Consider the following 25,088-nt stretch of genomic DNA (forward strand, 5'->3'; position numbering starts at 1 on the left):
AGATAGGGTGAAGTTTCCCCGACATTATAGTGGTGTTAGTTTGCGTGTGGGCGAGCTAAGAGTCTCGGCAAATTGACGTTTCAATCATTGTTTACCGAAGCAGATACGGCTATTTGAAAACTCACCCTTGAATTAGGCATTCTGTTGATAGCACCCACGGTCCATAGTCGTCCTGCCATCGACACGCTCCTGTTATCATCCCTCTCTTCCCCTTCTCACAAACACTATTATATCAATTTCACTCTCCACTCCATGGTGGATCAACACCGACGTCGCCGTCATAAATTCATAATGCCCTTTTCCACCCAATGTATTATTTATTCGTACGGCCGATAATCGATTCCGATAGCCATCCAAACCGACGTTTGGACGATTCAAAACATAGCACACGTAGGTAAACACATGAATAATAGACGTTGCTCCCGCTCCCCCGAAGCGCGTGCGGGGAGCATCTTTTTTGGCAGTGATTTTTATTGGAACCTACCTGCAGGAATACGTGTGTCAGCGAGGCGGGATTCCCCCCGCCCAGCTTGGATATCCGGAGAAACGTGAGCACGATCCGCATCATGAACGGCAGCAAAAAACAAAGTCGGCGCTGCCACGGTGAAGATGCCGTCATGGCCTATGTGATTGCAGGAGGAGAAATGAATAGAGAACAAGATAAAGGTGAGAAGTTCAAGTGGTTCATCTTCTCCGGTAGGAGAGTAAACTTACCTTGAACAGACCCCAAATGCACAACAGCGAGTACGATATGATGATAAGCCACTTGAGGGGCCAGTTCAGGCAGTATACCGTTGCCGTTACCATAGGAAGAGCGCCTGCAATAAAATAACGGAACACACTGGTTAGAAGAAGAAACTGCCTTGACACGATGGATGGGCTGGGAAGCAAGAATATAGAAAATGCTGTGGTGAATTTTTCAGAATCCTGGAGTTGACGGCGCTTTTGCTAATATTTATAGAATACCGTTGAAGATGGAACAGGATGCGGAGGGATGGGATGGGATGGGATGGGATCTATTTTTTCATCTTGATTGGCCCTAAAGGGAATGCTATGGGTGTGTTGTTGAAAGATGCATCGGAAGTGGCTTCATGCTAGAAAGGCTGTTCCTGACTTCGTTCGTGGAAAGGCTACACCTTTTAACAGCGCAGCAGCTGTAGGGTACCTGACATAATTTTTGTTTTTTTTTTTTCAGATGAAGATATAAATAACGCAGAAAGACATTCTTGTTATGGTATAAATTTACTGCACTACATTTGCTTGACTTCGTTGTAGTTGTTTATTTAAAATATAATAAAAAGTAAGCTACATCAACATTGCATTTATCAAATTTTAATCTTGTGGTATGATTAAACTCGTTCGTCAGTCCCAACATTAAAGGCGGTTCTAAAAGAAAATGAAAATAAGTTGAAATATTAGACATTGGCTTGCAATGTGAAAAGTAGGGTAGATGGGATCACATGGTTTGATTACTTTGCCATGAGTTGGATTATGCCTCAGATAGCATAGATTTGTTTTACAGAATAATCTCAGCTCAGCTAGCCGGCGATGCTAGTTCGCTAGAAAGGTGCCACACAAGGAACAAGTTGTGTACTAAAAAGAGCTATGACGATTGCATATGGCAAGTTTTGCTATAATCAATGATCCTCGTGTATATTCGCGAAATTTACATTAAAGATTGATCATTTGCGTCAGAAATCAATCGTGATGTAAACATCCATAGAGATTTTCACCTCCGGTTGTATTGGTGCGATATGTGAGAGCACTAACACTAAAATCCGAGGAAAATACATAACAAATAGCGGTCAAACTCATTTTGATAGATCTAACTTCATACATTTTTTAGGTTAGTCAGAGGAAAATAATAAACAACTTTACACGGCGATGTATCCGCTAGTGTGCGTGCGTTAAACGTCGTTAATATCTAATATCTATGCATGCAAACATTTATTTATATAAGGTCCAAGCCAACAGGCTTATTGGTGTAAGTGAAATGTGCAAATGTTTAGTGGTGTTCGTATTTCATTGCAATCTTTATCTTTTTTACACGAAACAGCTGTTGGCAGTGACGTATATCTCACTGTTCGCAATTGACTTCTCGCCTCAAGATCTCACTAATATAACCTTGCTAGTGTAGCCGTGTAAACTCCCCGAGTAGCACATTTCCGTCACAATAAGTTGGAGCAACTTGTTTATGACTGATATTAGTTGTATAGAAGTTGCCACATCCGATTTGTGACAAGCGTGCTACTAGGGTCGATTTGTTTATTATTTATGTGCTTCTGGTAGGGCCAGGTGTGCAGGAAGATTTGAGGTCGCAGTCGCAGTCGGACGAAGCAGATTCTCCTCGTATCGGACGTCGAGAAGATGTCCCGACAAATCCTTACGTGGCTCAAGGATCGACCGCTCCAGTCCGTATCATTTGACGAAGAAGACCGATTTCCGCTCGCGGCAAGAGCAATTTGTGAGGACGTCTATATGGATGACGTCACCACCGGTACGGACGAGGTGGATGCAGCTATCAGTCTCAGAAACCAGTTGACCGAGATGATGCTGTGTGGTGGTTTCAAGCTCCGAAAGTGGGCTTGCAATGTTCCCGAAGTTCTGGAAGGCGTACCCGAAAAAAACCTGGCTCTTCGAGACCCTAAACGAATCAACCTGGATTCTGATCAATCCGTCAAAACGTTAGGACTAACGTGAATGCCCATTACCCTTGCCCTTCGAATCCAGTTCACAGTTCCTCCGATAGAACCTGATGTCCTGTTGACGAAACGTCGAATACTGTCACTAATCGCAACGCTGTTCGATCCGCTTGGATTGATTGGTGCCACGACTTCGTCTGCCAATATCTTCATGCAGCAGCTTTGGACGTTGCAAGACGAGAACCAGTACCTTCGATGGTGGGTGAAAATTGGCGGAAATTTCACGAAAAACTCCCATTGTTGAATAAAACTCGAGTCGATCGCTGTGTACTAGCAAGGCAGTACTCGTGGAAAAACACTGCTTTTCAGACGCTTCGAATAAGGCGTATGGTGGCTGCGTCTACATAAGAAGTCAGGATTCCAGCGGAACAATCAAGGTTCGACTCTTATCATCCCGATCCAAGGTGACTCCACTCCGTTGCCAGTCTATCCCACGATTAGAGCTCTGTGGTGCGCTCTTATCGGCCCAGTTATACGAAAAGGTCAAGGATTCTACTCGGTTAGCGGTTCAGACTTTCTTCTGGATAGATTCAACATGTGTGCTGCGTTGGATCGAATCTGCATCAGCAACATGGACCACGTTCGTTGCCAACAGGGTGGCAAAAATTCAAACGCTAACGGAGGGATGACAATGAAGACACGTGCCTGGTACATACAACCCAGCGAACCTAATATCGCGTGGAGTGTCCCCCGAAGATATCGTCGACAATGAACTTTGGTCGGAAGGTCCGAATTGGCTGAAGGAGGCTCCAGAAGCATGGCCTGGTGCTGTCGAAGAAATCCCAGAAGCAGGAGAGGAAGAGAGGCGTCGCACCGTAGTTGCGTGTACTGTATCACCCGTGGCAGAATTCAACGAAGTGTATCTCAGCAAGTTCGGATCGTATTCTGATCTGGCTTCGACTCATGAAACTCCTACGAATACCAGCAGCAAGTCGTCCCGCAAATGAATTCTTCAACGCTGCAGCTGCTGAAAACGCAGTGCTCCGGAGCGCCCAACGAGAGGTCTTCGCAGAGGAATGGAAGGCTTTATCGAGGGGAGAGTTTGTATCGAGAAAGTCCCCGTTGAGGTGGTTTCACCCGTTCGTGTGCAAGGATCTGATCAGAGTAGGAGGTCGCCTGAAGAATTCCGAGGAATTGGAGAGCACCAAGCATCCTCCAGTTCTACCAGCACGGTTGATTCTCCGTTGCTTTCACGAGCGATTACTACATGCTGGTCCAGAACTGCTACTGGGAGCAGTGCGATTGCAATTCTGGCCACTCGGTGGAAGAAATGTAGTAAGGGAGATAGTTCACCATTGCGTGAAATGCTTGCGAACGAAATCTTCCACAATGCAGCAGTTCTTGGGTGAATACATCCGACCACCCCCCCCAGACGAGCTGCTGTGAAGGCCTACGTATCGGTGTTCATTTGCCTCTGTACCAAAGCAGTACACCTGGAACTGGTCTCCGATCTTTCGACTGATCGTTTTTTGCAAGCCTTGCGACGGTTCTTTTCACGGAGAGGAAAATGTCCGGACATCAATTCCGACAACGGTACGAACTTCGTTGGAGCACGGAACAAACTAGCAGATCTCTACTGCTTGCTAAAAGATCGTTCCCACAAGCGAACTGGTTAAGGATGGAATTCAGTGGCATTTTAATTCACCAAGTGCGCCACATTTCGGAGGACTCTGGGAGGCTGCAGTTCGGTCGGCTACGAAACATCTCATTAAGGTGATAGGAGAGACCCCAGCATCATCGGAAGATTTCGCCACACTACTAACACAGGTGAGGCCTGTCTAAATTCCCGTCCGTTGACACCGATGTCGGATGATCCAAACGATTTGGAACCTTTGACACCAGCACACTTTTTAGTCGGTTTTTCGCTGCAGACCCTCCCCGACCCTGAATTCACGACCATTCCACCGAATCGACTGAATCACTACCAGTGGATGCAGCAAAAATTACAGCATTTCTGGATTAGGTGACGCCGAGATTACTTGAGTCAACTGCAAGCTAGGACCAAGCGATGGAAGCCAGCAGTTTCCGTTGAAGTAGGCAAGCTCGTCGTTATTAAAGATGATGCGCATGGGAGGAAGGCGCTGGAAAATGGGAAGAATCGTCGCTATACACCCGGGTGAAGACAACGTAGTTAGAGTCGTGACCCTGGAGACAGCCACAGGAGAACTCAAACGTCCGGTGGAGAAAATTTGCATGTTGCCACTTTCAAACAGCCAAGAGGAAAACCAAATTGATGCAATCTTGTCGTGAAACCCCGCTCCTATACCCTTCCCAAACTCCCAATCCTTCCGAAGAGGATTTTTTAATTTTCTTTCAGAAATTTTGCGAATTTCTGGGTGGGTGAGGATGTACGAGAGTAAGACCCCCAGACAACTACAACCCTGGAGAGTTATCGCCGTCGCTGCTACAGCTGATCTGCAGCCAACAAAGGGATTAGACTACAAGTGGAGATGCGTCTATTGTCAATACGTAAGGGATAGCAGCGATCATCGTACCTACGGTCGGAGCATCGAGAGCAGCAGATGAGATGATCGAACGACGAGTGCGAAGCTGGACCGAACGAACGGACAGTGCGAGAGGGAGATTTGATCTACATTGCCACGAGTCAAGCGATGACCAGATCGAGATGGTTTCGGTAGCCGTTTGAATCGGTTGTTACTCCCATCGGGGACGAAGAATATACAAATTGTTAGCATTAAGTTTGTTTGTGAAAAGTAAATTGTTAATTGTGGAATAAATGTAGTTTCTGTAGACTAGTGTTTGGCCAATTCGCGAGTGTCCCTGGAATTCCACACCCCGTTTCACCCCAAAGGAAACACCAACAACAACAGAGTCCCCAAGCAGTGTTGGAGTCGGCACGGATGCTCCATTGCCACCACACATCGAAGGAGGTAAGCCGGCTATCCAACAGAATGCTAACGCAGAATCCAGTAAACCTATCGGATAATAAATACACAGACAAACAGACATAACACATTGAATATTTCTCACTGTAAAACATCGTAGCTGAAACATTACCGCCATCTGTTGAGTACACTGTGGTGGGTATTAAATGCATGTTCGATTAACAATTTGCGAGTGTTATGTCTGTTTGTCTGTGATAAATAGTTAAATGCTATTAATCTCCCAATCAAAATGTAAAATTTTTGCTCCGTAGAGCCACACAATGTGCGGCTTTACTTCCGTTCCGTGATCAGATATGTTATGCCTCAGAACATCCCGGCGGCGCCGACTGGAATTGAACCCAGGCCTGCTGGGGTGAGAGGTACACACGCTTACCACTGCAACACCGGCGTTGCTCTGATCCAATCTCATGAACGATGTCACAACAGTGTCCGAGATTTGCGCCCCAGAAAACATGAAGTGGTGATAGGCCATATTTGGACAAGAAATCACCTTAAATACCCGTGGAATCATGCTGCGATCTCCCTTTGAATTTCTCCTTAAAATGCTCTTGAAATCCCAACTAACAATTTTCGCAATGTAAACGCTTTACTTATTTAATTTATACAGCCTCAAACTGTATTCAAACGTTATACGATATGAGGAAACCTTTACTTAACCTCTATACAAGCAAATCTGGCGAACTTAGTCAGCTACTTATGGCTGTTGTGGCGGTTAGGACAAGCTCTTATTGAATATCTATTTACGCTTCTATACAGCTGTTATCCTGCTGTTTAGTTATGTGTGAGCTTGAAAGGCGCTTACTCAACCTTTACCCGATTATCCAATAATTACTACACAGCTTTCTCTTGACGCCAGGTTAAATATTGTTCACGCTTTTTTGACGAAGGACTACGTCTATGATTTCTATATGGGGGTACACTTGGTTAAAACCGGAAATGGAACATGTCACAAAATTATGAAAGATTTTGAACATTAATAACTCAGCTGCCCCTGAACCAATTTCAAGAATTTTATCACTAATCGATCAGATATATTTCTACGCATCTGTTAAATTTAAGACTTTATCATTTTTCAAAATGTCCCTATTGAAAATTGCACGAATGTGCAACTGTTGCTATGATAATTAAAATTATCACCGATTGCCTGTGAAAAGTGATTTCCCTAACACAGATTTCGAAGTTGAATTCCAACCGGTCTCACCAAACGGTGTTATTCAATCACCGCGTGGTGAGTGGTGGTGTTCTCCAGTATACAACGATAGGCTGCCTACAAGCAGCGAGCTGCAATGCACATGAGTATCCATAGAAGGAGGAAGAAGCCACACCGCTATTGATCGGAATCAGTAGCTCTTTGTGAGTTGCTGTGGGCAGTGGTGGCACGAGTCCTGGAGTTTAACATTTTTTCCTTAACATTAGATACTTTTTGCGATAACCATTTTGACGACACACAAAAACAAACTGGCAAGCGGCAATAATGTCATGACATTTCTAAACTGTTTTCTGCCAGCGACAGAACATTTTCGCACAAAGAAGCAGACAAGACCGGCGGCGCGCGCGACATAAATTTATGTCGTGTAGAATTTTGCTGATTTCTGGCTAATTACTGCATTTATTTGATGTTTATTGCATGGAATTAAAAGATAAGAATGAAGACTGACCACTCATAAGCATTGACGTTCAAATTATGCGTAAATAAGGGAGTTGGTAATTTACTGTCACACGCAAGCCTGCAGCTAAAATTTCATTACAATAAATTGTTTGGAAAAATCAGGCTGCGAGATTTTATTTATTCTCTATCTCCGCTGTTCGCTTGGACACGGCCGCCCGTGTGCTGGCTGTTTTGTTTCGCTCTGGACGATGGTTTTTCAAAAAATGTACTGTTGCCACCTCTGGCTGTGGGTCATCTATGTCAAGTGCACCATACTAAAGAGTATAAAGAGAGAACCCCGCTCAAATTCCTATTCCTACACAAAATACAAGCTTCTGCTGCAGTTAACAAATAAGATTTATTGAATAAGACCACGTAGCTCTACGTCACAATTGCGTACAACCGTCACAATTGCGTAGGAATTTATCATATTTATTTTATTTCGAATCAAATTAATCGTAATTAGTTATAAGCAACACCACCAAATTATTTACACTGTACCTGGAATCGAACTCGAGACGACCGCATTGGCGAACCTTGATACTACCAACTTCGCTACGTTATCACTTTGAACTGACGTAAACAAATTTACATGCCCTTCTACATCAAGATCGCTGAGTAGAGGCTAATAGCAACAATCAATACGAAACTAACGATTTTAAATTGGCTCACTACTTGACTAGCCTATTGGTCCCGAGGAAACGATTAACGTACCCCACTGTAGTCGAAATTCTAGTACTACACAATGTTTGTTTTGATTCGCTATGAAAGTTTGACAGATAAAATGAGGGGTTAGTGGATTTTCCTAGAGTCGGTGTATAATGAGTCACGCCAAGAGTGAAGCCAAGTCTACCTATTGAACTGTCAAACCGGCTACCTATCGTGCAAAGTAAACAAGCATTACGATGCTATGAAAGGTCAACGAAAGGTATTGCAATTAAATATTAAATATAACCGAAGGAATGATCATATACACGCAGTGAGCATTACATTTGTCATGCGATACGTTTTGTAATGATCAGTAATGACAATTTCTACTATTTTTCCTTAAGATAATTCGACAAAATCACTGATATAATGATTTACTACAGCCGTTAATTTTTTTCCTCGCTAGAAGTCATTTGAAGTTGATGCAGAAGTCCTCTGTTGCCAAGTTAAAAGAAAGGGAATTTTCGAAAACCGTGATGCGAGTTCAACTGTTTTTCTCTTGGCGTGACTCATTATACACCGACTCTAGATTTTCCTATGTTTCGAGGGCTGAATCGATTAGCTTGGGACCGAAGAGAGTACCAGAGCTGAACCAAAAAGTTGAGCACGTTTCTTCGGGACCTTCTAGTCTTAGAGTTACCTCTATGCTAATAGTGCACATGAATCCATTTTCTCGACTAGTTAATTCAGCTTTGTAAAGAAGCAGAGTAAATGCTGTGAAACTGCACAAGTCTAAAAATAAACCTAGTTGACTGTAACATAGCTTCCAAAGTAGCGCTAACACAGTTTATTAGCTGAGTACAGGTTGTTTAGTTGCTGAAAAAGCACTTTTGATGTTTATGTTATTCAGCAAGAGTGGTTGGTTGTGTAGAAGCCAACAACTAAGTAATATATTCGCTTTATTAGCTTTGTTTTGATGCTTAAAGTTGAAAGTTGATTAATATTTGCATAGAAGTGACATTAGCGTTTATTGGCTGATGTTATTCAGTGGACTGACAAGTTGAATAATGGTTGTGACAAAGTTGAGTAAACGATCTCTAAAACTATTTTGATAGCTTCTGCTTGTAGCTGTATCTGCAGCTTTGTTTCAGCTACTTTAAAGCCCAACGCTGGAAAAGTTGGCTTATAAAGCTGAGAATGTTAGTTGGGATGCTCTCAGAATTCCCTTGGAATTAATATTCATTCATTTGTTTAGTAATTTGGATTGCTTGGTTTGACTTTCAGTCACATAAAAACAGGGAGTTTCTACTTTCAGACGTTTCAGCGCATTGTAATTATTGAAAAACATTGATTATAATCGATTTTCATGGTCTCGGGACCAAAGACCCTATTGAATGTTATATTTTTTCATGAAAAATTAGACCTTTTTACGCAACATGTCAAAAATTCAGCAATGCATGTTTTTCCGTTTCTGAGCTGCAATTTTTCAAAAATATTAAGTTTAAATATAAATGGAGACGCATGGCAGACTGTGGACTATCTGTGGGCAACATTACCTACGGGTATCCACGAGATAAAAGAGAATCTCCTTCCAACAATAGGATCATACAACCGGTCAAAAAACAGGCGATCCCACAGGAGGATGTCCAATGAGTGGGGTGAAGAGCCCGCCCTCTATTTACGAAATTTTAAAGACAGGGAGTTGACATTTCCACTATCCCCATCCATTTCGCTTCAATCGGGTGCCCTGGTACGGGAGGGTCCGAATCCAGCATTTAATGTTTCATATAATAGAGAAAAATAAAGGAAAGATCTCACCCGGTATGTTGCAAAGGAATCCATGACATCACGATGAATTCGAAGAGAATAGTCTAATAGCGAATTCGTTTACTATCGGGGTTGGAACCCGTTCCAACCCAGTGCGAAACCGAACTTTTTGTCAGTGTGAACCTCAACCTGAGCTAGGTTTTAAAAACAAACGAGCAAACTGACGTTTGTCAGAAAACAAGCAGTCCCAATCTTGTTTACGATCCAGATTGGAACTGAATAATAAACGAATTCGCTATAAAGGCCGGTGCACAATAGATACGTTTTCGGGTTTTTTGACAGATAATGCATGGGCTAACTGTCAAAAAACCCGAAAACGCATCTATTGTGTGCCGGCCTTAACACGGAAGGGTTGCGGAATTGAGCCGTTCCAGGCAAAATAACGAAACAGAAATAATTTTTTAAATTTATCTTCTTCGATTTGCGTGAAACTTTGCATTATTGCTTTTTATGATTCACAGTTTTGCTATAATTCAGCCATTTTGAATCTTGTAAAATTTTCAAAATGTCGTCCATGAGTTTTTCCAAAAAACTGTAGATCGACAACGGTCCATTTTTGTGAACAAAGTTTTAGAGAAAATTCTGGGATTTTTTTTTTATTTTAAGTAATAGAAACGTCATTTCAATTAGAAGTACTGTTTCCGCGCTAAAATATATTGAAAAATTTCATAGATGTCATTTTGAATATACTACAATTCTTTTTCCCGATTCGTCATTTGGCGTGCTCAATTTTAAGATCCAATTTTACTTTTTTCTGATATAGGGGAAATGGATGTAATGTCGGTCTAAATGCCCCTAATTTGGACGCATACATAAATTTATAACAATCGACTAAATTTTCAATAGCGACCAAAAATATCCATTAGTACTGTCCCAATGACTTCAATCGCGTTCACTTTCATCTAGATAAATTGATAAATAGCAAATTTTAAGCCATGGGCCCAATCTTAGATCCATAGGCCAACATTAGAGCCATTTCCCCTATATATACAAAATATATATAAACACTCTAACAGCAAACATCTCGTTTAAATACGATATACCTGAAGTTCGTATGACTGCCTAGAATCTAATTTTTATTTTTATTTTGAAGATCAATGCTTCTTAAACAACGATCCAAGTCAACAGCTTTCCATATTTCCAAAATTGCATGATTGTAAAAACTTTGGAGAAGCCAGATTTCGAAAAAAAATTCTGAATATTTGGAAAATTGATTGCCATCTTAGAAAATGTATTTTTTTAAACAATCCATAATCAAATTTCAAATTTTATGTGAATGATAGCAATACTTAATTATTGATAAAGGGTGACGTTTAATTAATAATAATACCCTCAACAATTGTAATCGTTCATTTGTGTAATTAATTGTGTAATATAATAATTTATTCACAATTGGGGGTTGCACGTCATAAAAGTTTTCTTCGGATCCAAAGACATAAAGCAAAGTGGATACTTTGTCAAGTCCTTCATCAGTCAAAACTTTTGTCGGAGTGAGGTCTCTCCAGTTTTTCTGAACACACTTTGAGTTCGTAGAATATAGAAGAGAAAAAAAAACGTACACATCAAGAACCTTGCGAAACTGTCGTCGCCGTCGGTTCTATTTATTGAATGTCTGTGGAAAAGAAAAGGCCACTTTGATTGATCGACAAACAAAGGCCTGCTGCTGCTGCCTACGATGACTCGAGAAGAAGCCCTTGTATACGAAAACCTTGTATAGGAAAAAGTCAGCATGAAAATAAAACATTTATTCAATTCCATGGAAAATCGAGGGTGGGCAAGTATGACCATTTTCTTTTCTACTTGTTTTGTTTGTGCTTTTCTGAAGTTTGTGTAACTTTCGATTGGTTCCCGCGTAGCGTACGTAACACAATGGCTGACGGGGGATGTGAAACGAAAACAGAAGAAAGGCTTCAAATAGCGATCCTAGAGAGCTGTCTAAATGTTCTCGTACGGTCCCGGCTTCGTCAAGAGGAGATGTCTACATATTTTATCACATTTTTAGCCGACCGACTCCGTCCTTTCCGCGCAGCCATATTGTCACCGTGGCCGCTTGAGTTGCGAATCCGGGAAATGTTACTCTTCCGTTTCGAATGTGTTATATTGGATTGGAAGTTGAAGCCTTGACATTCCCACTGCGGATGGTTGGGTTTGGATCGGTTGGCGACCGGCGTGTTATCGGTTGGTTAGGTTGAGAATCGCTACGTGACGCCTTGTGGGCGATAGATAAACCGGCTGGCGGTGGCATTGAAATTCCCGTTTTGGAATAATACATGATGCTGACACGGTGGAATTCAATATGATGTTCGCAAATTGAATTCCACACCCGTCAGTATGGATTGCAAGGCTCGTGTGCCGCGTGGGAGTTCGAACAAGCTGTCGGTTGACTTTCAATTCGATTAAGCTCTTCAAACATTGCTTGTTTTCTGTAACAGCGTGGCTTCAATGTTTGAAGAGCTCAATTGCAATGGGCGCCTGCAAAAGCACTGAGGGCTTCCGAAAGGGCTCCACGTTAAAACAGCAATTCGAGAGGGATTACTTACCGAAACTTTGGCTTATCCAAATTCCGAGCATGTCGAGCTGCAGCAGCCGATAGTACGCGCTCTCGCCCATTTCCAGATTCATGAAGAGATGGTAGACGAAACTACCGCACCAGGGTGCAACAGAACCGACCAGATGACACCACGAGAGAAAGCGGTACTCCTTCTCCCATGGCATCATTGCCGGAACTGTTGCCAGGATGTACACTATTGGAATGCCTGTAAGTGAGGGGAAAAGATTAAACAAAGAGCAGAAAATGCTGTTAGTAGAGCGCCAAACGAAAGTGGTGTAATATTTATTCCAAGAGAACATGGAACTCAATTTAATAATTGGATACATTCGCTTCAACGGAAAGGTTTCACAGGAATGAGTGCCCAAGTACCAGACTTATCAAATAGCTATCTGTATATTATTAGGATTGCATACACGTTAGGCGCAGATACTTTATGTTTGCCTGATCCAAGTAACCAAGATTAAAAGATTTCCAATTTTTGCCCTCCCTCTTTAAAGGCCCACACACATTGCATCGGTTGGTGATCCGTTGCGGCTAATCTGACAGTTAGACAATAGATTTGGCCGTCACTTTGCCGCAACGTAGCACTAACGGATGCCATGTGCGTGGGCCTTAACTACTTCAACTGACATCGACACCGCAGCCATTGCCAAATTGTAAATGGAGAAATACGAGAAGAGCCCGCATGAAACCATTAGACGCACTCACTAAACACAGATCGCTATATCCGTTGCGTGCCTAAGCTTTTCTTTTTTGGTTTGTAGAGTAGGTACCTATTCCTACTGCTGCTGCTTTTGCTGGAAAAGAAAATAAAGAGGCTCTCGGTTACGTAATGTTTATCGTTGTTCTGCTTTGGTGACCACTATAAATAGCAGGTTTCTTTCGCCATCGACAATTTGGTGCGTTACTAGAACTCACTGTAGTGTCTGAAAGCATATTCTAATGCGATTCAAGTGAATTGTTTGTGGCTAATTGCGGAACATGAGCCTCGAATGTGGGACACTTTTATACATATATAGGAGAGTATTAGAATTTCCTATTGGAAGGTCATTGCACTTTGACATATAGACACGCTCTACGCATCATCTCGCTGTGACAATCGTCGGATTTGTTTTCGATTCAAGCATACTTTTCTGCAACTGTCAGGTGATTGTTCGAAAGATCAAGTCCTATCGGATAGTAAACAGATTAGTTTACAATTCTCGACGCTAAAATGTACGTGTGTGTATCAGCTAGATTACGAGACCTAGATAGAAAGTTGCTGTCCGTATAGAAAATTGTTATCTTCGGCAAAGTTGTTTAGGTGAACAGGTAGGTTCAAAATTCATTCACTACGAGGAGCTAGTCCCCCTTATTCTGCGCCGCCAGTGACAAAAGTCACCGCTAGAGAGGTGACTCTCCATTTTATTTGCATTTGTGAATTTATCCTCCGGATGAGAATTACCCAGCGCCACTGGAACATCAGCAACACAGCACACAAGATGACAGCAGCAGCAGCAACGTGTGTCTTGTCCGGCCAACGGACAACCGCGAAAAGAGGACAGATCAAGCTCAGCATTAAACAGCAGCGTGCTATGATCGAACCCACTGTCACTCATGAGTGATGTTCATTCATCAGACACCAGTACGACGCAGTGAGTTATCATCTAAGCTAGGGTGTACCCCACATTCAACATTTTGATTCTTGGGATCCTGATTATCTAGAAAGTTGTAGTAGTAAGCAAAGATCTTCAGGAGGTCAACGGTTAGTTAAGTTCCTATCACTCAATGGTGCTAGTGTGCATTTAATAAAAAGTTCCAGATATCCTTCAATTTAAGTATCTTACGAACAGGGATTATCGCGTTGGTGGACACATAAGGTCATAAATCACCACTAACTACGTAGTTTACCAACGCGTCCAGGATGGGAATTCAGGAGGAAACAAGTCCTAGAACTTTTGTTTTAATATTCAAGCACGAAAACTTCACTCAAGACGCTTAACGTCTAAATAAGTAAATGTAGAACAAGAACCAAGCCTCAGGAAAAAAAATAAAATAAATAAGTAAATAAAAAAATTGGTTAATAAATAAATAAATAAACAAATAAATTAATAAATTAATAAAAAGAAAGAAATAAAGAAATAAATAAATAAAGAAATGAATGAATAAATCATTAAAATAATAATTTAAGAAATTAATAAACTGATAAATTAATAAATTAAAAAAATCAAAAAATTAAAAAATTACAAATTAATAAATTAATAAATTATTAAATTAATATATCAATAAATTAATTAATAAATAAATTAAAAAAATAATAAATTCATACATTAATAAATTAAAAATATATACATTAATTCATAAATTCATAAATTTATAAATTCATACATTCACAAATTCATAAACGGCGCCGGTGGTGTAGTGGTAAGCGTGATTACCTCTCACCCCAGTAGGCCTGGGTTCAATCCCAGTCGGCGCCGCCGGGATGTTCTGAGGCATAACATCTCTGATCACGCCTTCCTTCGGATGGGAAGTAAAGCCGTTGGTCCCCGGTTCATGAGTTGATGGGTCGATAGGTAGGGTCCAGGTGTGGGAGCTGCCTTCCTGGCACGTCGGTAGCATTGGTGCTCAGCACGGAAAACAAGATCGACGGAAAAAACAAACCAAAGGAAAAAAAAAAAAACAAATTCATAAATTCATAAATTCATAAATCCATAAATCCATAAATCCATAAATTCAAAAAATCATAAATTCATAAATTCATAAATTCATAAATTCATAAATTCATAAATTCATAAATTCATAAATTCATAAATTCATAAATTCATAAATTCATAAATTCATAAATTCATAAATTCATAAATTCATAAATTCATAAATTCATAAATTCATAAATTCATAAATTCATAAATTCATAAATTCATAAATTCATAAATTCATAAATTCATAAATTCATAAATTCATAAATTCATAAATTCATAAATTCATAAATTCATAAATTCATAAATTCATAAATTCATAAATTCATAAATTCATAAATTCATAAATTCATAAATTCATAAATTCATAAATTCATAAATTCATAAATTCATAAATTCATAAATTCATAAATTCATAAATTCATAAATTCATAAATTCATAAATTCATAAATTCATAAATTCATAAATTCATAAATTCATAAATTCATAAATTCATAAATTCATAAATTCATAAATTCATAAATTCATAAATTCATAAATTCATAAATTCATAAATTCATAAATTCATAAATTCATAAATTAATTTAATAACTTATAAGATTAGTAAACTAATTAATTGATATATTAATACATTTATAAATTAATATACTAATAAATTCATAAATTAACAAATTCATTAATTAACAAATTCATTAATTAATAAATTAATAAATTGATAAATTAATAAATTAATAAATTAATAAATTAATAAATAAATAAATAAATTAATAAATTAATAAATCAAAAAAAAATTAAAAAATCTGAAAATAATAAACTAATAAATGAATAAATTAATAAATTAATAAATTCACCAGATCATAAATAATAATAATATAAGAAATAAAGAAATAAGGAACTTATAAAATTAAGAGATTAAGGAATTTGGAAATTAAGAAATTAGAACATTAACAAATTAACAAATCAACAAATTAACAAATTATTAAATTATCAAATTAACAAATTAAGAAATTGTGAAATTAGGAAATTAGGAAATTAGGAAATTGGAAATTAGGAAATGAAGAAATGAAGAAGCAGATAAATAAAGAAACAAATAAATAAAGAAATAAATAAATAATTAAAGAAACAAATAAATAAATAAAGAAACAAATAAATAAAGAAATAAAGACATTTAAGGACAGTTTTGAGAACTTTAGGGCAGTTTCATGAATATCTGGAAAATTGCGGATACTTCAAGTAAATTTCGAGATGTTCCATTAAATTCATGAAAAAGGTGACTACCTTCACTGCCGCTCATCGCTAGTCGAACCCATTTGCGTTTTTGTCAAAACTGATTTTTTCAATGAGACTCACACATTTTTTCTTAATACTGGATGAACTCAACAACTTTGTTCTGAAAAAGTTAGGAAAAACACCAAAACAGGTTGTTATGGGAATAAGAAGGTATGGTTCGATGCAATTTTTTAAACGCGTTTTTCTAGGCTTGCTGATTTGTGCTATGGGACGGACTTGTCACGAGCGGCAGTTCAATAAGTTCTGAAACCTGAAGATAGTTTGCAGAATATCAGGAAAGTTTAGTGAACTCAATACAAAATTCTAAAAGTGTCTTGAAGTTAAGATATCTTTAGAGCAGTTTCATTAATTTCAGGGCAATTCCAGGAACATCATCAGAGGAGTAGCAATAATTTAAAAGAAGATCTGAGGAATGAAGGAAATATTGACGATTTCGGCGAAGTTACATGAACAGATTAAGGGATAATAAGGGAAGTTCCGAGAACTTATGTAAAATGCCGGGCTTGTCAGGGAAGCTTCGAGAACTTCAAGACGGTTCCACCAGCTTCAGACAAACAGGGATATCCAGAGAAGACAAAATAACTTCAGAGAAATCCAGGGAACTTGAGGAAAATCGGAGAAACTTTAAAGAAGTTCCAAGAACCTCAGAGAAGCTAGGACTTCAAGGGCAGTTTTATGAACTTCAGACAAATTTCGAGATGCTTCAAGAAATTCTGGTTATTTTAGGGAAGCCCAGAGAACTCCTGAAAAGCTTAGAAAACTTCAGACATATTTTGGGAGCTTCTCAGAAGTCCAAAGATTTTCAGGATAGATCAATTTATTTCAGGGCAATACCAAGAACTTCAGGGAAGATATGTGAACATCCTAGTTTCTAGAAACTCGGGGCAAACTTCAAGCAAAGTTCCAAGATCTCAGGGTATCAGGGTAGTCCAGAAAACTTCAGAGAAGTATAGAGATTTTTTGGCTGTTTTATTATATTCCGAGATGTGTCAGGAACTTCAGAGAAGTTTCATTAAATAATTTTAGCAACTTTCAAAAAGCTCTGTAAACTTATGGAAAGTTTCGAAAATGTTACCGTTTTGGTTCCTGCATCCTACTGATTCACTTCAAGCGAGATATATCAGCAGATAGCGAGAGCGAGGAATAGGGTATATGTGTATTCATTATGAATTCGATCATGCTCATGGGAGCTAATATTTGTATGTCAGTTTCTTGTATTATCGTTTCAGTAGAAAACCGGAAAATCCCACACGCGCCAATTGAATTTACTCTCGTTCTGTACGTTAAACATAACGTCGGACATAGTGCGCTGTATTCACACAATGATGCGCTATTCAGCGCACTATGTCCGACGTTATGTTTAACGTACAGAACGAGGGTAAAATCGAATGTCGCGTGTGGGATTTTCCGATGTCCAACTTGAACGACAGTATACAATATTGTCTTGTTTTTTTTTAATGTAACGAAAACCCGCTCCCACTTAAACGGCCAAATTAAATAATTGTAACACGTAACGGGAAGGAGAAAGGATGAAGGTGGGCGTTGGAAACAGGAGAAAGATATGGACAAGGGGTGGTGAAAAAGTGGGAGGGAGGTAGAAATGGGCTTAGGTCAAGGGGAAGCTACTGGGTCAAACTGAAAAGAATGTTCTCTTCTACTTCAGCCATTGCGCAAGATAGTTCTTATAAATTACAAACGAGTTTTATAGTGAAGAGTTACCAACAAATACCGGCGAATACGGATTCAGAGGACCCAATTAATAACCCAGTAGCGGAATTCCCAGCTCCAAGACCACCTCTCTTATTTCCCTCAGGACCCATTAAATACGGGCTAAAAAGGCATTGCGATCCGGCCACAGAAAAACGATGGTCGAAAAATGCGAGGGCGAACGCTATACCGCCAGCTCCACCCATTTAGCAAGCGTTGATCGGCAAGCTACCGACAACTGCTTTAAACCAGCAACAGGTAAATAGCAAGGCCACCGTCGATCAGCCGATCGAGCCACGGCACTACATCCGTTGTGCCAAACTGCGACAACCGTCGAGCACCGTTCCCGGAGAATACGTATAGTTCATCCACCGCCGAGAAACCTTACCTGCTGCAGAATCCCGTCATCGCTGGCCAGCACTACACACACACACACTACAGACACCGAAACCGTTAGTAATAAAAGAGTTGAAAATAACTAAGAGGTGTTTTGTACTTCGGATCAGTGTCGACTAGCCAGGAGCCGACCTTAAAGCTCTAGCTAGCCACCAAAAGAGGCGAGTGTAGCCCACCCAAGATGATCTCCGTGGCTAGACCAGAGGTTAGGGGAATCCCTTTAAACTAGTACATCTGGCTAGCCATTAACAAGAAGCTCAAGAATGTTCCAAAGATCTCAGTAAAGAAGGAACGAATACTTCAAGGATCAAGTAATCAAGTAATAAGGGAAATTAAATGAGCTTTAAGGAAGTTTAACTAGCTTTAGAACAATTTAGGAGACTTTTAAAAAGTTCTGAGAAGTTCAGGGTGACTCAGACTAGAGTCGGTGTATAATGAGTCACGCCAAGAGTGAAGCCAAGTCTACCTTTGGAACTGTCAACCGGCTACCTACACGGTAAGAAAAAAGTACCCAAAATTGAGTTCCTTTCACTCATCACGTGGCTTCCGTGGGGCTAGGTAAAATTAAGTTAAAGAAGAAAACTCAATTTTGAGTAATCCTGATCATGACAAAAAAATAATAAAATGGAGTAGACTGGAACCGAACCATGGACGTTGAGATTACGGGGCCCGTGTGTTGACCACTCGTCTATCAACGCTTGTGGAAATGAAATGGTTAAAGGCGCATAAGAGCAACCTCAATGAAAATTAACTTATATTTGAGTTCATTTATTATTACTCAATAGTTGAGTAAATTTTAACCAACGCCGCTTTTCTGATTCACTCAACGCCGGACCTCAAATGATAGAACCCAACGTTGAGTTTTTTTTAACTTAATTTTAGGTATTTTTTTCTTGCCGTGTATGGGGCAAAGTAGACAAACATTACGATGCTATGAAAGGTCCACGAAAGGTATTGCAATAAAATATAAAATATAATCGAAGAAATGAGCATAAACACGCAGTGAGCATTAAATTGTCATGGGATCAGTGCTGATAAAAATCATTCCTTCTACATTCAACATAGCTGAAAATGAAGACAACCTCAACAGATAGACCAACTACCTGCATGAATCTGAATTTTGACATAACAACATTCTCTTGATCAAGGCAACCTCTGAGTATCGTAGTCAACATTTTGTTTTTCTTCATTCGTGGCTGGATGTTCATTATCGCTTCCGTTGTTGTCAAAATTAATATTCGTCCTTGGTGGGGATGATTTTGAGGATCAAATGCAAAATGATTATTTTAATTTTACTCGATTATCTATACCGCTGTATGACGTGTCGTGTTAGTTTTTACACACAAACCGATGGCAAATTATTGTCTCAAGCTGAACTGATGATAAAATCCCGGTGTTAGGCTCTGGAATCGACAATATTCAAAATAATCATTTTGCCCAAAACGAATTTGATTATTTTGCTTTTGATGATCATTTCTGATTTTGGGTTGGATAATCAAGCACTGGAGAATATCAACAAATGCATATTCGTTGATGAATAACGAACTCATTTGTCCATTTCCCTCGTACGTAACAGCAAAGATTTTCAAAACAAACGCAATTCATCTACACTGGGTTGAAGTGGTACTCCTTGCGTGTGATGGTAAATGATAAAAACAGACACTGCATGGGATACGTTCGGTGATGATCAATAATGAGAATTTCTACTATTTTTTGTTAAGATAATTTGACAAAATCACTGATATATACAGCCGCAATTTTTTTCTCTCGCTAGAAGTCATTTGAAGTTGTTGTAGAAGTCCTCTGTTGCCAAGTGAAAAGAATAGGAGTCTTTCGAAAACCGTGATGAGAGTTCAACCAACAATCAATATGAAACTAACGATTTTAATTTGGCTCACTACTTGACTAGCCTATTGGTCCCAAGCAAACGATTAACGTACCCCATTCTAGTCGAAATTCTAGTACTACGAAATGTTTGTTTTGATTCGCTATGAAAGTTTGTCAGATAAAATGAGGGGTTAGTGGATTTTCCCATGTTTCGAGGGAAGGTCCGATGTTTTAAGGGAAGGTCCGATAATTTCAGAAAAGTCTAGACTTTCGAGGAAGTTTACTGCCGCTTATGGCAATTCCGCCCCATAGCACAAGTCAGCAAGCCGAGAAAAACGCGTTAACATTGTCTTCCCTAGAAGCTCTTTCTCTTATGTATTTCGTCTTCGATGCGTCCAATGGCAAGTCCAATTCGCCTAGCCTTCAATCTGATGTTTGACTGTTTTACACGAAACGAAAAGCAATTATTTTATTCATGTGTTTCACTTATACATTTTTGCCAAAACATCGCCTTATACATTCCATAAGACAAACCACATGGGTCCTACAAGCATGCATAAAATGTATGTGTGACCGCTTATACATTTAATTTGACACATGATCTTCATTAACTTTTTGCAAGGCGTCTGCTTTTTAGTTGACTTATACATTTTATGAATAATCAGCAATAGTAATTTGCCAAAAGGTATACGGAGATTTCTATCCGTGTACCAAACTTTTCCAACACAAAGTTGTTGAGTTCATGCAGAATAATTAAAAACTCAGTTTGGACAAAAACGCAAATGGGACCAACTTGCGATGAGCGGCAGTTTACATATTACGATGAATTAGTTATATTAATAATAAATTTAATAACTTTATACACCCTAAAGAAGGCCAACTTCAAAGACCACCACGTCGGACATAAAACATCGTGACGTTTTGATCCACCGTAAAACTCAAAAGCCAATATCTGATAATCAGTACATTCCAATATTAAAATTATAGGTGCTCCATAAAGGGGTTGCAGTCCAGTTGAGGTGGGCGTGGTGAAAAATCAGTGAGTAAACAGCTCTAAATTTACCACGACAGCACAACCGGCCGGATATTCGGGTCAACACATAGATTTGAAAATTACATGTTATGTGAGCTGCCATGGTGTCCGGCCATTAAGCTAAATACCATTCGGTGGGAAGGGGAAAATTGAACATAGCAATTGACTAGGAAAATCTGGACATTGAGATTGTGAGTAATGTTTCCAAGATCTTGGATTTGGAAGAAATCTCAAAATCCCTGGTTTTGAAACATTTTCAAGATTCTGGGTAGGTTATACAGTTTTTTGTTTTGCAAATATCGGACTTTGACAAACAAACATCCAGATCGTAAAGTTAGAACAAATCTCTTTTTACCATCACACGCAAGGAGTAGCGCTTCAACCCAGTGTAGATGAATCGATTTTTTTATAAAGCCTTTATTTTTCCAGGCTCATTTGCTGTAGCTTTGCGGAGCCGATATTCAGTGTTTGGATTACAAACTTACTTAAAACTAACGTTAGTAAAGCGGAGCCGATTACTCGCGGCTATCTCGAGGTTAGGGGTAACAATTTTAACAATTGGATGTCAGGGAAGGGATTGAGAACACAGGGTTTGGAGGGCAATGTACTCTTGATCTCGAACAAAGCGACATACTGATGAAAAAGACAAACATGGGGGTACACCAATGGGCAGCTAACAACTTGGCAGAACACAAGATGACACTAACTACTAAATCCTTTAAATTTAAATAACTCATGTCCAATCCTTTGAACCACGGATTGTTCGATACCTGTGGGAGAATAGAATGTAACCATCACTCATCAGGTCACGCTCATTCCATTTTGGTTGGTGAGGACTTACTGACGGGTAATTGAGAAAAGTTCCGCAAAGGCGATTTGTCGATCAAAAATATCGCCTTCCACCCAAGTAACCGATACGCATTAAAACGTAGCCCTAATTCTGCTTGAAATCCGAATATGAAGCAGCCATTTAATGCATATGAAGTGCTGTATGCTAATATAGAGTTGATATAATGCTAAAAAGGCGAAATAGCGGGCCTTTATAATGCTAGTATGGTAGCCCGTTACTAGCACTGCTAATGCTTACTTAAGGCTGATGTGAGAAACGTCAAAAATTATCGCTTCCATTCCCGCGCGAATTTTTTTCCTATTATTTGCACATAATCGGGCTGTTTGAGTAAACAAATACCTCCCACCGCCCCCGATGCCAAAAATAAGTAGACTCGTAAACGGAATAAAAAATGATAACTAATGATTTCTTTATGTTCAGATACCTTTTTTTTCAAGTTTCATCATTTGTGTTTCATATTTATGATTAAGATACGGATATAGATGCTATGAATTTTACCTGTAATGAGACTCGAACCTGGACATTCTGGAACAACAATCATGTGCCTGTACTCCCTAAGCTATAGATCGTGATGGAAATTGCTTTTTAAATTGGCTTATTTAAGCACACGATTGGTTGAGGTCATGCATTTCGCGTTTTCATGGTCTCAGATCTCATCATCAAGAAGCTGTGAAGATCTCATAATTTAATTTTGTGCACACTTTCCTGATGCAAGCACTGAGTTTTATTTTCAAATGCATACATTACGTAGATCTAGAGATTTATGGATGAGAATATACGAAGTGGTTAAACAAATCGCGTGTTAAAAGTCATGCATCAATCGTTTACTCAATCATCTTTGTCAAATTTTTATGTTGGTGTTTGTGAACATGTTCGAGAGACACAACTCGTTATACCTCAAAAATACTGACTACGTGGTTTTCCTGTCAAAATATTATCAAGCATTGCTAATGCTCATATAAAGAGGATTATGTGCATGGAGCATTAGGAGTGTTGATTGAAAGCTTATAGCATTAGCAGTGCTCATTAATGGCTTCTCAGCATTAGCAGTACTGTCTAAGGGCTTATTAACACTAGTAATGCTGAAATAAAGCCGATGAAAGGCTACATACTAATGCTTATGGTTACTTGGGCATAGCGCCCACATCAGCTGGGCGACGAATCAGTTTAGATCGTATTTCTGGCATGAAATACGAGGAGTGCTTCATCGGCCTCATTGAACGAATAGCCTCCAATGAGATAAGACTATCCGTAAAAATGAAATAATGGTCGGTCAGAGAGTAGTGAGACAATTAGCTCTACTGCGTAGAATATGGCTGCTAATTCCGCAACATATACGGAACAGGGTTTTTGCGCTATGAAATTAGTTGAATACTCCAAACTCAGTTGAAGCGTTTACAGTTGACCCATCTGTGAAAAAACTCCTATTGTTACTGACGTGGTGGTACTTTGTTTGCAAAAATTAAGGGAACAACCATCAACCGATGATGATCTGGTATTCCACGGATTTCTTGCAACATGTTCAGATAAAAATTTGCAGAGGAACTTTAAAAGTCTTGGAGGCAAACACGATTGGACGATGACATTCAGCAGTGCTTGATTATCCAACCCAAATTTATCAAAATCATATCTTTCCTCAAAAGCAAACTAATCAAATTAATTTTGGGAAAAAATATTATTTTGAATATTGTCGACCCCAGAACCTTAAACCTCGATATTATCATCAATAGAGATTTTCACATGGTATGCGTGATTACCTCTCACCCTAGCAGGCCTGGGTTCAATCTCAGTCGGCGCCACCGGGATGTTCTGAGGCATAACATCTCTGATCACGCCTTCCTTCGGAAGGGAAGTGAAGCCGTTGGTCCCCGGTCCATGAGTTGATGGGTCGATACGTAGGCTCCAGGTGTGGGAGCTGTGCCTCCCTGGCGTCGGTAGCATTGGTGCTCAGCACGGAAAACAAGATCGACGGAAAACAAATCAAGGGAAAAAAAAGTGATTTTCACGTCCGGTAGTATTGGCGTGTTAATGAAAATCCGAGGAAAATACAAAACAAATCGCTGTCAAACTCATTTCAACTCTAATTTCATACAATTTTTAGTTTAGTCCGAGGAAAATAATAAACAACTTTACCCGGCTTTGCACTCAATAGCGTGCGTGCGTTAAGCGTCAATAACCTCTCTTCAGCATGAGGCAATAACCCATATTCTCGTTTCCATTGGAACCGTTTATTTGTATGGAAAATACGGTTTGAACGAAAAAAAGTGAATAGTGGGTGAATAGTTTTCCATCGAACAGTGTGTAAAATCCTACAGCGCTATATTTGTGTAATATGACAATAATCAGTTTGCATTTTTGATCCTCAAAATCATCCCCACCAAGATGAAGACGAATAACACAGGCGATAATAAACATGTAGCCACGAATGAACAAAAACAAATGTTGGCTTCGAAACTCAGAGGTTGCCTTGATCAAGAGAATGTTTTTTTATGTCAAAATTCAAATTCATACAGGTAGTTGGTCTATCTGCTAAGGTTGTCCTAATTTTGAGCTAAGTTGAGTGTAGAAGGAATGATTTTTAACAGCACTATTATCACAATTATACAATCATAATATCAATACTTGATATAATATGCTTGGACCTTTAGTACTGAAACTTTGGCAACTTTTCAGACAATAAATTTCTGTAAGAACTAAAAAACTAACCCTAATAAATCATGAATGTCGATTCAAGTAAACTAGGTTAAGTGGTAGCACGGTACTACAAGGAGGGTCCAGGCTATATTGATGACTTTTTTTTCTTTTCGCCTATAATTATGATAACATGTTACAAGCCATGTAGTGCAATCAAGGCATTAATGGTTCAACCAAAGCACATTGTTACTGTTTTCTTTATAATGCATTAGGACGACCAACTCACTCAAGCTATCATTAATTATGATCTTCCATTCCAAAGTATCCTTTCCTGCACGTGCATCCAATTATACAGTAGCACATGAATGAAACGAATACCCGGGTCGGCCA

The 25,088-nt window shown here is 39.3% G+C and overlaps 1 protein-coding gene across 1 annotated transcript in view; it reads right to left on the reverse strand.

The window, feature by feature from the left end:
- The window catches only part of LOC135700751 (progestin and adipoQ receptor family member 4), a 54,098-nt gene that overhangs the window by 22,667 nt on the left and 6,343 nt on the right, over positions 1–25,088 (reverse strand). Inside the window, exons 2-4 of the mRNA XM_065221383.1 lie at positions 12,272–12,487; positions 715–818; positions 485–622 (exon numbers count right to left, since the gene is read on the reverse strand). Coding sequence (XP_065077455.1) covers positions 485–622; positions 715–818; positions 12,272–12,487 — 458 coding nt within the window. The remainder of the gene's footprint in view (positions 1–484; positions 623–714; positions 819–12,271; positions 12,488–25,088) is intronic.

This window comes from Ochlerotatus camptorhynchus, unplaced genomic scaffold, assembly GCF_037179485.1.
Source record: "Ochlerotatus camptorhynchus isolate MF236.1 unplaced genomic scaffold, CSIRO-AGI_Acam_v1.1 ptg000141l, whole genome shotgun sequence".
NCBI classification, from domain to species: Eukaryota; Metazoa; Arthropoda; class Insecta; order Diptera; family Culicidae; genus Ochlerotatus; species Ochlerotatus camptorhynchus.